General features: G+C 45.3%; 1 protein-coding gene across 1 annotated transcript in view; it reads right to left on the minus strand.

The window, feature by feature from the left end:
* The window catches only part of RBPJ (recombination signal binding protein for immunoglobulin kappa J region), a 237,082-nt gene that overhangs the window by 57,901 nt on the left and 165,740 nt on the right, over window positions 1–13,441 (minus strand). The window contains exon 9 of the mRNA XM_085642306.1: window positions 10,771–10,926. Within this exon, the coding sequence (XP_085498432.1) occupies window positions 10,771–10,926 (156 nt within the window). The remainder of the gene's footprint in view (window positions 1–10,770; window positions 10,927–13,441) is intronic.

Here is a 13,441-nt window from a genome sequence, read left to right on the forward strand (position 1 = left end):
GTCAGGCTGCTGCCCAACCAAAGGACAGACGCAGTGTTGTTGACCCTCTGGTACGACACTGTGGGGTGGCTGTATGAAGGTCATTGAACACTATTGGAACTTCTGCACCTCCAAACTTGATATGTTTGATCACCAGGTACTTCGGAACAAGGTTAGCATGGTATATAATGCTTCTACTTTCACTTTTCCCTGGATTAGCTCACTTCTCTTGCAACATCACCAGCATTTGAACAACAAAACTTGGACTGCAGAGTCACCCACTATGTGTTATCATCCATATCATCATGGATGACTAACATGTTGTGTCCTAAAATTACATACAAAAATATTGCCTCCATAAAGTTAATAACTGTAAATCCGCACCCTGTAGAATTTGTTTTGTAAACAATATTTAGGACACTATATTTATGTCAGACAGGTGTTTTCTATAGGATAGTGACATACAACCGTCCTCATACTTTTATCCATTATGTTCATGGTTCTAATTAGGTTCAAGGAGGTTATACAATCCAACGCCAATGCAATCCAGATTTCCATTAAAACCACAAATGACATTGGCTTCCTGGAGAAACACAGTCCCCACCTATATAGGTCTTCTCCTCTGACATTTACTTGTTCGACCTACTCCTACATCAACAGTGGTTAAAAATGTGGGCATCATTTTTGATGAGAAAGTGACCTCTGTCAAATGAGTCAGAATTGCTACTAAGAACTGTTCCTTATAAATAAAGAAAATTTGCTAAGGCTGACCCCCATGGCTGCACAAACAAGCATTGGCATAGCCAATAGGTCTCACTTTTGGGGCCTTATAAGTATTTAGTTATGCAGCACAATATCCTTGGTGCAACACCATCAACTGTTGCATGACTAAACACTTACAAGGTCCCAAAGGCGAGACCTATTGGCTATGCCAATGCTTGTTTAGTTAGTATCATGGAGTAAGACGTCTACAGAAAAGAAAAGGGTTTGGTAAAATACATTCTGCAAGCCATTTGGCACTTAAAAATTTAAAAGCCCCTTGCCCATGGTTTGGTTTTGGGAAAGTATTTTTGATCAATTAATCTTAGTCAAATGATGCCCTTTTGAAGTGTTGATGCAACAGAGCCATGGCTACACTTGGGATTAGTCCTCAACGTTTAGGCATTTCTTGTTAGGGCATCACGCTTCTAGGATCGTCTCACAAAACGCCCTTTTTCAGGGCTCCACACTGTGTCCAATTATTGCATGGAGCGTGGTGACCATGAAGCAGTGAGGCTGATCAAGGCCCATCTGGCACGCTGCCAATCTTTTCTTGCCTCACTGTACTTCGACTTCCAGCTGCCAAATCCAGCTGGTAAATAGAGTACGCTTCCGGATTACCGTGTGTTGCCTTGTCTGGTAAGTTTGGGTCTCCTTCACTTATTACCTGCTTGCCTGCTGCATGCCCACCCTATGGGCCGCACTCGAGTGTTTCATAGCCACGCGTCCTGAAGGAGACATGCTAGATCATCTGTTGGAGAGGACCGGGGAATTGATAACTCTTTGTTTTAATGTCCTGCAGAGCGAGAAACCACTCATATAGCAACTCAGCATGTGGCCATCTTTTTCCAGGGCCTGCCCATATCTCCACTCACCAGATCTCTCCCTGCTGTAAGCTGGTTCGCTTGGCCCTAGAAGTAGCCACTGTGGGGCTCTGGGAAGAACATGTCAAGCCAGGCTTTTGGCAGGCTCTGCTACCTGTATAAAAACTTTTGATAGCAGAAGTGGGCTGAAAGGCAGAGAATAGGCAAAGCGAATCAATGTTCTCCAATCTATGCTCCTAACAGAGAAATGTATAAACATGAAAAGAAGACTGCTTTTTCCAGCCCCTGAATATCCGAGGAGTGCAAATAAAGGTGTTGGCAGAAATAGATGACGTCATGCACTCATTGATTTATCCAACTCGTCGCAGCCACGGGGCCGGCGAGAAGCGGTTAGACACGAATACAAGGGGAAGCCACTGAATAGGATTCAGCCTGCCAGATTAAAGCAGGAGCGCCTTGAAGCAGCTATCATTCATTCATAGTGTTTGAAACCCATTGGTGCGGCTGCTTCGAAAGGTGCAGGCCTCCTGACTGTTACATTATACATGCAGTTTCTGCTGCATTAACAGTTGGCAAAGAATAATTACTGCAGGCGTTTCATGTCTTCAGTGGGGAGGAGGAAACGAAATTAAATGTTGCAAAAGAGGCGGCATCTCACATCAAACACTAAATTTAACGGAAACCCGGAAATGTAAGCAAGGACTGTGTGGCCCATGAGGCAGGCCTCACGTCACTGTATTATCATTGTTTGCAAAGCAAACCGTAGCCGGGGGTACAGTATGTGCCTCTTACCGTTCCATATGCAATTAGGGGAGCTGTAGCAAAATACGGCTCCTGTCCTGCAATACAGAAATCACTCTGGGTCCATCCACCTTTACAACGAGACTTGTTAAATATTTTAGAAGCAAGGAAGCCCCGTGTGCCTTGGCTGGGCACCGCTGACAGGGCTGTTTGGGACTGCACCAAGGATACAAGGTTTTTTTCCTAATGTGCAAACTTGTTGAGTCCAGAGTTAAATTACTTGAAATAGCAAATGAGTCCAGTCACTGAACACCAGTGTGTATTTAAGTTCCCAAAGGCTGTTATATTTTAGTCGGAGGCTTTTTCCTTATAACTGTAAATCTTAGAAAATACATTTTTTAGGTTTCTCAGTTACCGGCTCCAAAAAGCACCACGCTGCCTGCTAATGCAATAAGCATTTTTTGCAGTTAGCTATTCAAATATGTTGTGGTACATGTTACATTGATTTTAGTCAAGCTACAAAATAAAAATAGCATTGTTGTATCGTTCGTTTTCTCACACTACATACTATAATGCTACAAGTGTAATTCTTTACAACAAACAAATGATGGACGGAATGCTGACAATGCAGACATTCTCCCCCAGTCAAGAGATCTGGGTTAAATCCATCGTTCTTTTGCCCACTACGCCACCCCAGTTTAGACATGGCCATATGCAAATCAGTCTTGACCCTGTGCCTCATGGGAACAGTCCAGCCCGAACTGCCAAGCCATGTCTTCCCTGGACCGGAATCAAGCATCCTAGGACCGGTTTCTGGCTATCAGCCGTCATCAGCCAGGATAGCTTGACTCCAGTGGCGTAGTGAGCACGGGTCCCACGTCTGGGAATACCCATCCCACTTAGGGCGAAAAGCGTTACAACAAACAAATGATGGACGGAATGCTGACAATGCAGACATTCTCCCCCCGTCAAGAGATCTGGGTTAAATCCATCGTTCTTTTGCCCACTACGCCACCCCAGTTTAGACATGGCCATATGCAAATCAGTCTTGACCCTGTGCCTCATGGGAACAGTCCAGCCCGAACTGCCAAGCCATGTCTTCCCTGGACCGGAATCAAGCATCCTAGGACCGGTTTCTGGCTATCAGCCGTCATCAGCCAGGATAGCTTGACTCCAGTGGCGTAGTGAGCACGGGTCCCACGTCTGGGAATACCCATCCCACTTAGGGCGAAAAGCGTTACAACAAACAAATGATGGACGGAATGCTGACAATGCAGACATTCTCCCCCAGTCAAGAGATCTGGGTTAAATCCATCGTTCTTTTGCCCACTACGCCACCCCAGTTTAGACACGGCCATATGCAAATCAGTCTTGACCCTGTGCCTCATGGGAACAGTCCAGCCCGAACTGCCAAGCCATGTCTTCCCTGGACCGGAATCAAGCATCCTAGGACCGGTTTCTGGCTATCAGCCGTCATCAGCCAGGATAGCTTGACTCCAGTGGCGTAGTGAGCACGGGTCCCACGTCTGGGAATACCCATCCCACTTAGGGCGAAAAGCGTTACAACAAACAAATGATGGACGGAATGCTGACAATGCAGACATTCTCCCCCAGTCAAGAGATCTGGGTTAAATCCATCGTTCTTTTGCCCACTACGCCACCCCAGTTTAGACATGGCCATATGCAAATCAGTCTTGACCCTGTGCCTCATGGGAACAGTCCAGCCCGAACTGCCAAGCCATGTCTTCCCTGGACCGGAATCAAGCATCCTAGGACCGGTTTCTGGCTATCAGCCGTCATCAGCCAGGATAGCTTGACTCCAGTGGCGTAGTGAGCACGGGTCCCACGTCTGGGAATACCCATCCCACTTAGGGCGAAAAGCGTTACAACAAACAAATGATGGACGGAATGCTGACAATGCAGACATTCTCCCCCAGTCAAGAGATCTGGGTTAAATCCATCGTTCTTTTGCCCACTACGCCACCCCAGTTTAGACATGGCCATATGCAATTCAGTCTTGACCCTGTGCCTCATGGGAACAGTCCAGCCCGAACTGCCAAGCCATGTCTTCCCTGGACCGGAATCAAGCATCCTAGGACCGGTTTCTGGCTATCAGCCGTCATCAGCCAGGATAGCTTGACTCCAGTGGCGTAGTGAGCACGGGTCCCACGTCTGGGAATACCCATCCCACTTAGGGCGAAAAGCGTTACAACAAACAAATGATGGACGGAATGCTGACAATGCAGACATTCTCCCCCAGTCAAGAGATCTGGGTTAAATCCATCGTTCTTTTGCCCACTACGCCACCCCAGTTTAGACATGGCCATATGCAATTCAGTCTTGACCCTGTGCCTCATGGGAACAGTCCAGCCCGAACTGCCAAGCCATGTCTTCCCTGGACCGGAATCAAGCATCCTAGGACCGGTTTCTGGCTATCAGCCGTCATCAGCCAGGATAGCTTGACTCCAGTGGCGTAGTGAGCACGGGTCCCACGTCTGGGAATACCCATCCCACTTAGGGCGAAAAGCGTTACAACAAACAAATGATGGACGGAATGCTGACAATGCAGACATTCTCCCCCAGTCAAGAGATCTGGGATAAATCCATTGTTCTTTTGCCCACTACGCCACCCCAGTTTAGACATGGCCATATGCAATTCAGTCTTGACCCTGTGCCTCATGGGAACAGTCCAGCCCGAACTGCCAAGCCATGTCTTCCCTGGACCGGAATCAAGCATCCTAGGACCGGTTTCTGGCTATCAGCCGTCATCAGCCAGGATAGCTTGACTCCAGTGGCGTAGTGAGCACGGGTCCCACGTCTGGGAATACCCATCCCACTTAGGGCGAAAAGCGTTACAACAAACAAATGATGGACGGAATGCTGACAATGCAGACATTCTCCCCCAGTCAAGAGATCTGGGTTAAATCCATCGTTCTTTTGCCCACTACGCCACCCCAGTTTAGACATGGCCATATGCAAATCAGTCTTGACCCTGTGCCTCATGAACTGCCAAGACATGGCTTGGCAGTTCGGGCTGGACTGTTCCCATGAGGCACAGGGTCAAGACTGATTTGCATATGGCCATGTCTAAACTGGGGTGGTGTAGTGGGCAAAAGAACGATGGATTTAACCCAGATCTCTTGACTGGGGGAGAATGTATGCATTGTCAGCATTCCGTCCATTTTTTGTTTGTTGTAACGCTTTTCGCCCTAAGTGGGATGGGTATTCCCAGACGTGGGACCCGTGCTCACTACGCCACTGGAGTCAAGCTATCCTGGCTGATGACGGCTGATAGCCAGAAACCGGTCCTAGGATGCTTGATTCCGGTCCAGGGAAGACATGGCTTGGCAGTTCGGGCTGGACTGTTCCCATGAGGCACAGGGTCAAGACTGATTTGCATATGGCCATGTCTAAACTGGGGTGGTGTAGTGGGCAAAAGAACGATGGATTTAACCCAGATCTCTTGACTGGGGGAGAATGTATGCATTGTCAGCATTCCGTCCATTTTTTGTTTGTTGTAACGCTTTTCGCCCTAAGTGGGATGGGTATTCCCAGACGTGGGACCCGTGCTCACTACGCCACTGGAGTCAAGCTATCCTGGCTGATGACGGCTGATAGCCAGAAACCGGTCCTAGGATGCTTGATTCCGGTCCAGGGAAGACATGGCTTGGCAGTTCGGGCTGGACTGTTCCCATGAGGCACAGGGTCAAGACTGATTTGCATATGGCCATGTCTAAACTGGGGTGGTGTAGTGGGCAAAAGAACGATGGATTTAACCCAGATCTCTTGACTGGGGGAGAATGTATGCATTGTCAGCATTCCGTCCATTTTTTGTTTGTTGTAACGCTTTTCGCCCTAAGTGGGATGGGTATTCCCAGACGTGGGACCCGTGCTCACTACGCCACTGGAGTCAAGCTATCCTGGCTGATGACGGCTGATAGCCAGAAACCGGTCCTAGGATGCTTGATTCCGGTCCAGGGAAGACATGGCTTGGCAGTTCGGGCTGGACTGTTCCCATGAGGCACAGGGTCAAGACTGATTTGCATATGGCCATGTCTAAACTGGGGTGGTGTAGTGGGCAAAAGAACGATGGATTTAACCCAGATCTCTTGACTGGGGGAGAATGTATGCATTGTCAGCATTCCGTCCATTTTTTGTTTGTTGTAACGCTTTTCGCCCTAAGTGGGATGGGTATTCCCAGACGTGGGACCCGTGCTCACTACGCCACTGGAGTCAAGCTATCCTGGCTGATGACGGCTGATAGCCAGAAACCGGTCCTAGGATGCTTGATTCCGGTCCAGGGAAGACATGGCTTGGCAGTTCGGGCTGGACTGTTCCCATGAGGCACAGGGTCAAGACTGATTTGCATATGGCCATGTCTAAACTGGGGTGGTGTAGTGGGCAAAAGAACGATGGATTTAACCCAGATCTCTTGACTGGGGGAGAATGTATGCATTGTCAGCATTCCGTCCATTTTTTGTTTGTTGTAACGCTTTTCGCCCTAAGTGGGATGGGTATTCCCAGACGTGGGACCCGTGCTCACTACGCCACTGGAGTCAAGCTATCCTGGCTGATGACGGCTGGTAGCCAGAAACCGGTCCTAGGATGCTTGATTCCGGTCCAGGGAAGACATGGCTTGGCAGTTCGGGCTGGACTGTTCCCATGAGGCACAGGGTCAAGACTGATTTGCATATGGCCATGTCTAAACTGGGGTGGTGTAGTGGGCAAAAGAACGATGGATTTAACCCAGATCTCTTGACTGGGGGAGAATGTATGCATTGTCAGCATTCCGTCCATTTTTTGTTTGTTGTAACGCTTTTCGCCCTAAGTGGGATGGGTATTCCCAGACGTGGGACCCGTGCTCACTACGCCACTGGAGTCAAGCTATCCTGGCTGATGACGGCTGATAGCCAGAAACCGGTCCTAGGATGCTTGATTCCGGTCCAGGGAAGACATGGCTTGGCAGTTCGGGCTGGACTGTTCCCATGAGGCACAGGGTCAAGACTGATTTGCATATGGCCATGTCTAAACTGGGGTGGTGTAGTGGGCAAAAGAACGATGGATTTAACCCAGATCTCTTGACTGGGGGAGAATGTATGCATTGTCAGCATTCCGTCCATTTTTTGTTTGCTGTAACGCTTTTCGCCCTAAGTGGGATGGGTATTCCCAGACGTGGGACCCGTGCTCACTACGCCACTGGAGTCAAGCTATCCTGGCTGATGACGGCTGATAGCCAGAAACCGGTCCTAGGATGCTTGATTCCGGTCCAGGGAAGACATGGCTTGGCAGTTCGGGCTGGACTGTTCCCATGAGGCACAGGGTCAAGACTGATTTGCATATGGCCATGTCTAAACTGGGGTGGTGTAGTGGGCAAAAGAACGATGGATTTAACCCAGATCTCTTGACTGGGGGAGAATGTATGCATTGTCAGCATTCCGTCCATTTTTTGTTTGTTGTAACGCTTTTCGCCCTAAGTGGGATGGGTATTCCCAGACGTGGGACCCGTGCTCACTACGCCACTGGAGTCAAGCTATCCTGGCTGATGACGGCTGATAGCCAGAAACCGGTCCTAGGATGCTTGATTCCAGTCCAGGGAAGACATGGCTTGGCAGTTCGGGCTGGACTGTTCCCATGAGGCACAGGGTCAAGACTGATTTGCATATGGCCATGTCTAAACTGGGGTGGTGTAGTGGGCAAAAGAACGATGGATTTAACCCAGATCTCTTGACTGGGGGAGAATGTATGCATTGTCAGCATTCCGTCCATTTTTTGTTTGTTGTAACAAGTGTAATTCTGGCATATGATTTTAATAAATAATATGGTTGCGTCAAGTTGCTAGGGGGCATATGTATCAAGTTCCGTTTTTGCAATTCTCAAATAGCGATTTTTAGGGAATCGCTACTTGAGAATTTCAAAACGGGATGTAATAAAAAATTCGCAAATGTTTTGCGATTCCTTGGCATTCCTTAATTGCGATTAGCAAATTGCTAATCGCAATTAAGGAAAACCTTCGCATTCATTCCTATGGGCTAGGAGGCCCATAGGAATAAATGGAAAGACATTCTCATTTTGCGATTCGCAATTTGAGAATCGAAAAATGAGTATGCAATTTCAAGGGTGCTAGGGTGTCAAAAGGACACCCTGTTGCACCCCTGAAATATGTATGTATGCACATGTGGCGCACATACATGCCCTAAGGGCATGTCTGTGCGTCACATGGCACTTTGAAAAATGCCAAAAAGTGCATTTTTCAATGAAATCGCAAATTAACACCAACTTGAAGTTGGTGGTAATTTGCGATTTCTTACGGCCAAATTGCAATTTTTCTAGGCTTCATACATTGCATTTAAGGAATCGCAATTTGCGATTCCTTAAATGCTATTGCAAAATAGATAATCGCAAATTTTGCGATTCTCTAATTTGCAATGTCCTTTTGGGATGATACATCCCAAAAGGCCTTTTCCCGTTCGCAAACGGGCCGATTCTGAGAATCGGCCCGTTTGCGAACGGGAAAAGGGTTTGATACATATGCCCCTTAGTCATTACATGTGAGTAGTTGACTCCGAAGGCTCCGTTGCCTTTCAGGTTGTCACTGACTGGTATATTTAACCAGCTTGTACTGGGTAGACCTGCAGCCACATCCTGGCTACATGAATTAATGATTAGAAATGCGTGGTGTCTGATAAACCCATAATGACTTTAATTAAATAATGCTCACATTAAATATTTAGGAACCAACACTTCCTGAATCGCAGCTAGGGCTGCTATATGCATCCTTGCAAGCGTTGCAGTGAGTGGTGTTCACTGGGAAATTGTAATTTGAGAAAGAGATATTTAATTGAATTTAACAGTGCAAAAAGCAGATCAAAACAACGATACAATCTTTTTATGCATAGCTGTAAAAATAAATGTGGCTCAATAAGATGTTATTTAGAAAAAGTGCACTAATTAACATACACTCACCCATGTATTAATACTGCAGTGAATGGGTGCAATTCCGTGTTATTATCATAGTACAGAGAAAGCTATATGGGAAAAATAATGTTTATCTACTTACAAACTGTATCCTATATTGGTTGACTCGGTATATTTGATAGAAGAGGACCAAGAGGAGGAGAGGCCTTTGAAGACTAATAGTTTCATCCCTTAATTCCAATAGTTCACGGTTTCCGTTGATGTTAAGCCCCGCACACAAGGCAATGGGAGGGGGGACTAGGATTAGAGCGGGGGCAGTTCCCTCTTTGACATTCACCACAGCTTGGAGTTGTCCTGGACTATGAAATGTACAGAAGAGAAAAGAATCCCAAAGAAAGCATGATACTGATGGAACCAGCAAATGCCACAAGTGTAGCCTTAAGGTAAAGCTCTAGATAAGGCTCGTTTGAAAAGCATCAACAAAAATACAGGCAGGCCAGAGAAAGCGAGCTTCAGAGCAGAGACTCAGCAGCTACCAAAAGACAGAAAGTGCCTTGTATACTTCGAGTCATCCTGTATGTCGTGTGACCACAGACTGTTAGTGCACAAAGTGGATCTTGTATCACTCCTATGTAGCATCCCACCCACCTCTTTGTGAAACATAAAGCAGAACAAGGTCATCGCTACCAAGCATGAAGACGAGGTTATCAGAACAAGCGGCCGCGAAAGGGAAAGTGATCGCGATCAAAGCGAAAGTAATGCAGTCAAGCACGGCGCGCGCACCCGCGCACTGTAGCCCTAGGCTGGCCTGGTAGCACTTTTTGGAGCCCTCTCAATAAGTCTCGCCAGACCAGCGCATGCGCTGGGTCAGGCGAGACCTAAAAATACTAGTAGTTGGTGGTGCCATTAATTCAAGGCTAGACCGCTGCAACTCTTTATATGCAAGGCTACCTGTCAAGGTATTATACTGAAGTCAAGCGCATTTCTTTTTTTTATTTCTTTTATTTTTTAGAAATAATGGTCTCTGAAAGCAGGAAAGCATGCCCGAGGTTACGGATCAAGAATTGCATCCTATTCAAATTATACTTTTGGACATAAAGATCCCCAAGTATATAGTACTCTACAAATCTAGGTAGTGAGTTGGTTACTGCTGCATTTTAAAAACAGACATGTTTGTGTTGGAATATCATCATCTTTAGAAGCTAAATCCTTAAACTCAGAAATAAAAGGGAGGCATGGATAACATCTTCTTGGTTGCAACATGTGATGGCAGACTTCTGTGAAATTTTTGATAATCCTCACAGTTGAGAGAAACATATACATTATTGTCAGAATCTATGCACAGCTTTTAATGCTTGGCTAACTGCCATATTCGTTTTGTGGAAAATAGTCTCAGGAATATGGGAAAATACATAAAACGTCTATCACTGCATAAATGATCCTGAACAATACAAGTGTGATCCCAACTTAAGAGAAGCCACTGCAGCCATAGACTGAAGGCTTGTAATTTTTGTATTTGACTATTTTATCTACTAAACATAACTAAACTTACCTGAAGACTTTCTACAACAGGCACAGGTGTTACTGGTGCATGAACAGGTCCCATCCCCTCATAGAAGGTATATTCAGCTTTGTCTGTACTAATGATTGTCCAGGAAGCTCCATCGTTAATCATTTCTTTATTTGGTTCTTTTGGACATGGAGTGGCCTTTGTAAAAAAATAAACAAAATTGTAAATTATCACCTACATTCTTTCTAGACATTCTAAACAAACATTTGCTGTAGGGCCTTGCTTACTCCAACATTTCACTTTTTAAGATGAGCCTGGCGGCAGCACGCATGCGCTGCTCACTCTGCGAGGCATGTTGTATTAGGGTATGCAGTGTAAGCCCCGCCCACTCTCCTCCCATATTTGTAATTGGCTTGTGTCATAGTACTTCTTAAATGGTAGCTTCTCAATCAGGGGATTGTAAGCGTGCTACTCACCCGTGAGGGTCTCAAGGCGCAGGGGGGAGGGGGAAGGAGGGGGGGGGGTCGGCAGCTCTGTTTAGCCGAAGAATCAATCAATTAGGGGATTGCAAATACAGGGGCTTCTGATACATAAAAAGGCTTGTTAGTCCCTCCTTGGTACCACTTTGGTCTGCCTTTGTTACAGCCCACAACGACTGGCCCTTTTACTTCTATTGTTACACAATACGTTTATTTTTGTCTGCGAGCACAATTTTTCTTTAATTAGTTTCTACACTGCACAACTGTTCCCCATTCTATGCCACCTACAAGCGTGATATTAGCTTTACTGTAACAATAGATTAACTAAATCCTTTCCGAATAAGAGTGACATACAGAAGACTTGTAAACAAGCCTGAGATAGTAGATCTGGTTGATAAACTGGTCAGCAAATGAGTACGAAACAGCTGAACACGCTGTGCGAGATAGCGAGTTTAGTCCCTCTCACTGAAGGCACCTCACCAAATGTAATCAGTAAATTTGTATTTGAATATGGGACAGCAATCCACATATATTTCAAGGACTCAAGTGACATACTCGCAAAATTGCAGGACGAAACAGGGTGCTATCGTTATTGGTTACCACACAAAATTTAAATACTACCCTTCACCATCAATACTGTTGGGTGTACAGGATATACTGGCGATCATATAGTAATTTACACTTAATTCACTGCAAAGAATAATGATAACTCCTGGTGCATCCAAAAAAGGGGGAAGAGAACACCTTACTTCCCTAAACTCAATCAAACGATTGAACAATACTTTAACAATGTTTTTGGAGCACACATGCACTTCTATGATTCAATTATGTATGTAAGAAACAAAAATCAACAAAATTCCGTTGGGCTCTTGTTGTTTTCTTCCTTAATGTCATCAAATTCCAATCCCTTACGCCAACGCGTTTCGCCGTGGTAGGGATAACCCAAGGCTTCCTCAGGGCTGGAAAAAATACAAAGTAATCATTTGTAATCACATCCTGTAGCACTTTACATAAGTGCCACAGAGCCCATATTTTGACAACCTCGTGCAAAGGACTATTCAAGCCTACAGCCAGTGCAACAAATTTCTACACGAGCCCAAATTAAAATGGTTGTGCCTTCCTTAATATAACACGTAATTTAAAGTCACCTTTGATACATAACAAGAAGTTCAACATTTCACTTATTCCTTACATCCAGTTCATTGTGATACTGTGGTCATACTATTAAGTCCCTTGACTAAACCAAAGTGTTTTTATGTCTATATAGCCCACGTGAATAATATATAAGAACACGTCATAAGACGCCGGTACCTTAGAGTTTCTCAAATACGTTTGTTATATCAGAGCAAAATAAAGTCTCTTGTTATTCCAGAGTGCGCGAGGCAAAGATTTATCAGTGCAAAATACTTAATCAATAACCCCCACGTTTTCAACAATAACTCCTACCTTATTAAGGGCATATGTCAGTCTTACATCCAATTACTTTATTCCTTTTAAAATCAAAATTTTCCGTGAAAAGAACAAGCTCCAAATCTAGATAAACAAGTAACGTTCTGTTTAGTGCCTTACATTTTAAACCTTACTAGCCGAAATTAAAGTCAATCAGACTATCAAATCGCCATTCCCTTACCTTCCAAAATTAATAGTTATGGCGTAATTTGATCCCAAGTCCGCTATGTAAGTGTCTCATCGACCAAAATTGCTGTAATCTCCAGTCCGCTTATAAATATTGTTCAAAATCTGAAACACAAACCCAAAGCAACAGATTTTGGAAGCTGCCCTCACTAATTAACTTAAGGCAATGTATTTCATAGTGAAAGGTTGAAGTATCCCTACCGTTTTATTTCAAGGCCCAATACAGCCCAGTGAAATGTCAAACCGCCGTCGCTTTCTCTCCCGACTCCTAGCGGGAAGACTAGATACCGAAAGGTCAAGTTACCGTTACGGTATCATGTTAAGGAATTAAAATGCAACTGAAGAAAAAGAGTTGAGGAACCCCTCTTTTCCTCTTACCTCTCTGTGTCTCTGTATCTCTGCACCCGAGTACAGGCGAGGACCAGCCGTCTTCCGGGTTCACGGTAAAATAATCTTTATCAGAAACTAAAAACGGACTCAACCAGCCCCCATTTGTTTTCAGCGCCATCTTAACCTAGTGTTAAAACGCATTCATGGCAGTCTGTAGACAGTTCCATTAGAACCATTATAATGTTAATTGGTTCCTCATTCCAAATAAA

This window comes from Triturus cristatus, chromosome 2_2 (genome assembly GCF_964204655.1).
Source record: "Triturus cristatus chromosome 2_2, aTriCri1.1, whole genome shotgun sequence".
In the NCBI taxonomy this organism is placed as follows: domain Eukaryota; kingdom Metazoa; phylum Chordata; class Amphibia; order Caudata; family Salamandridae; genus Triturus; species Triturus cristatus.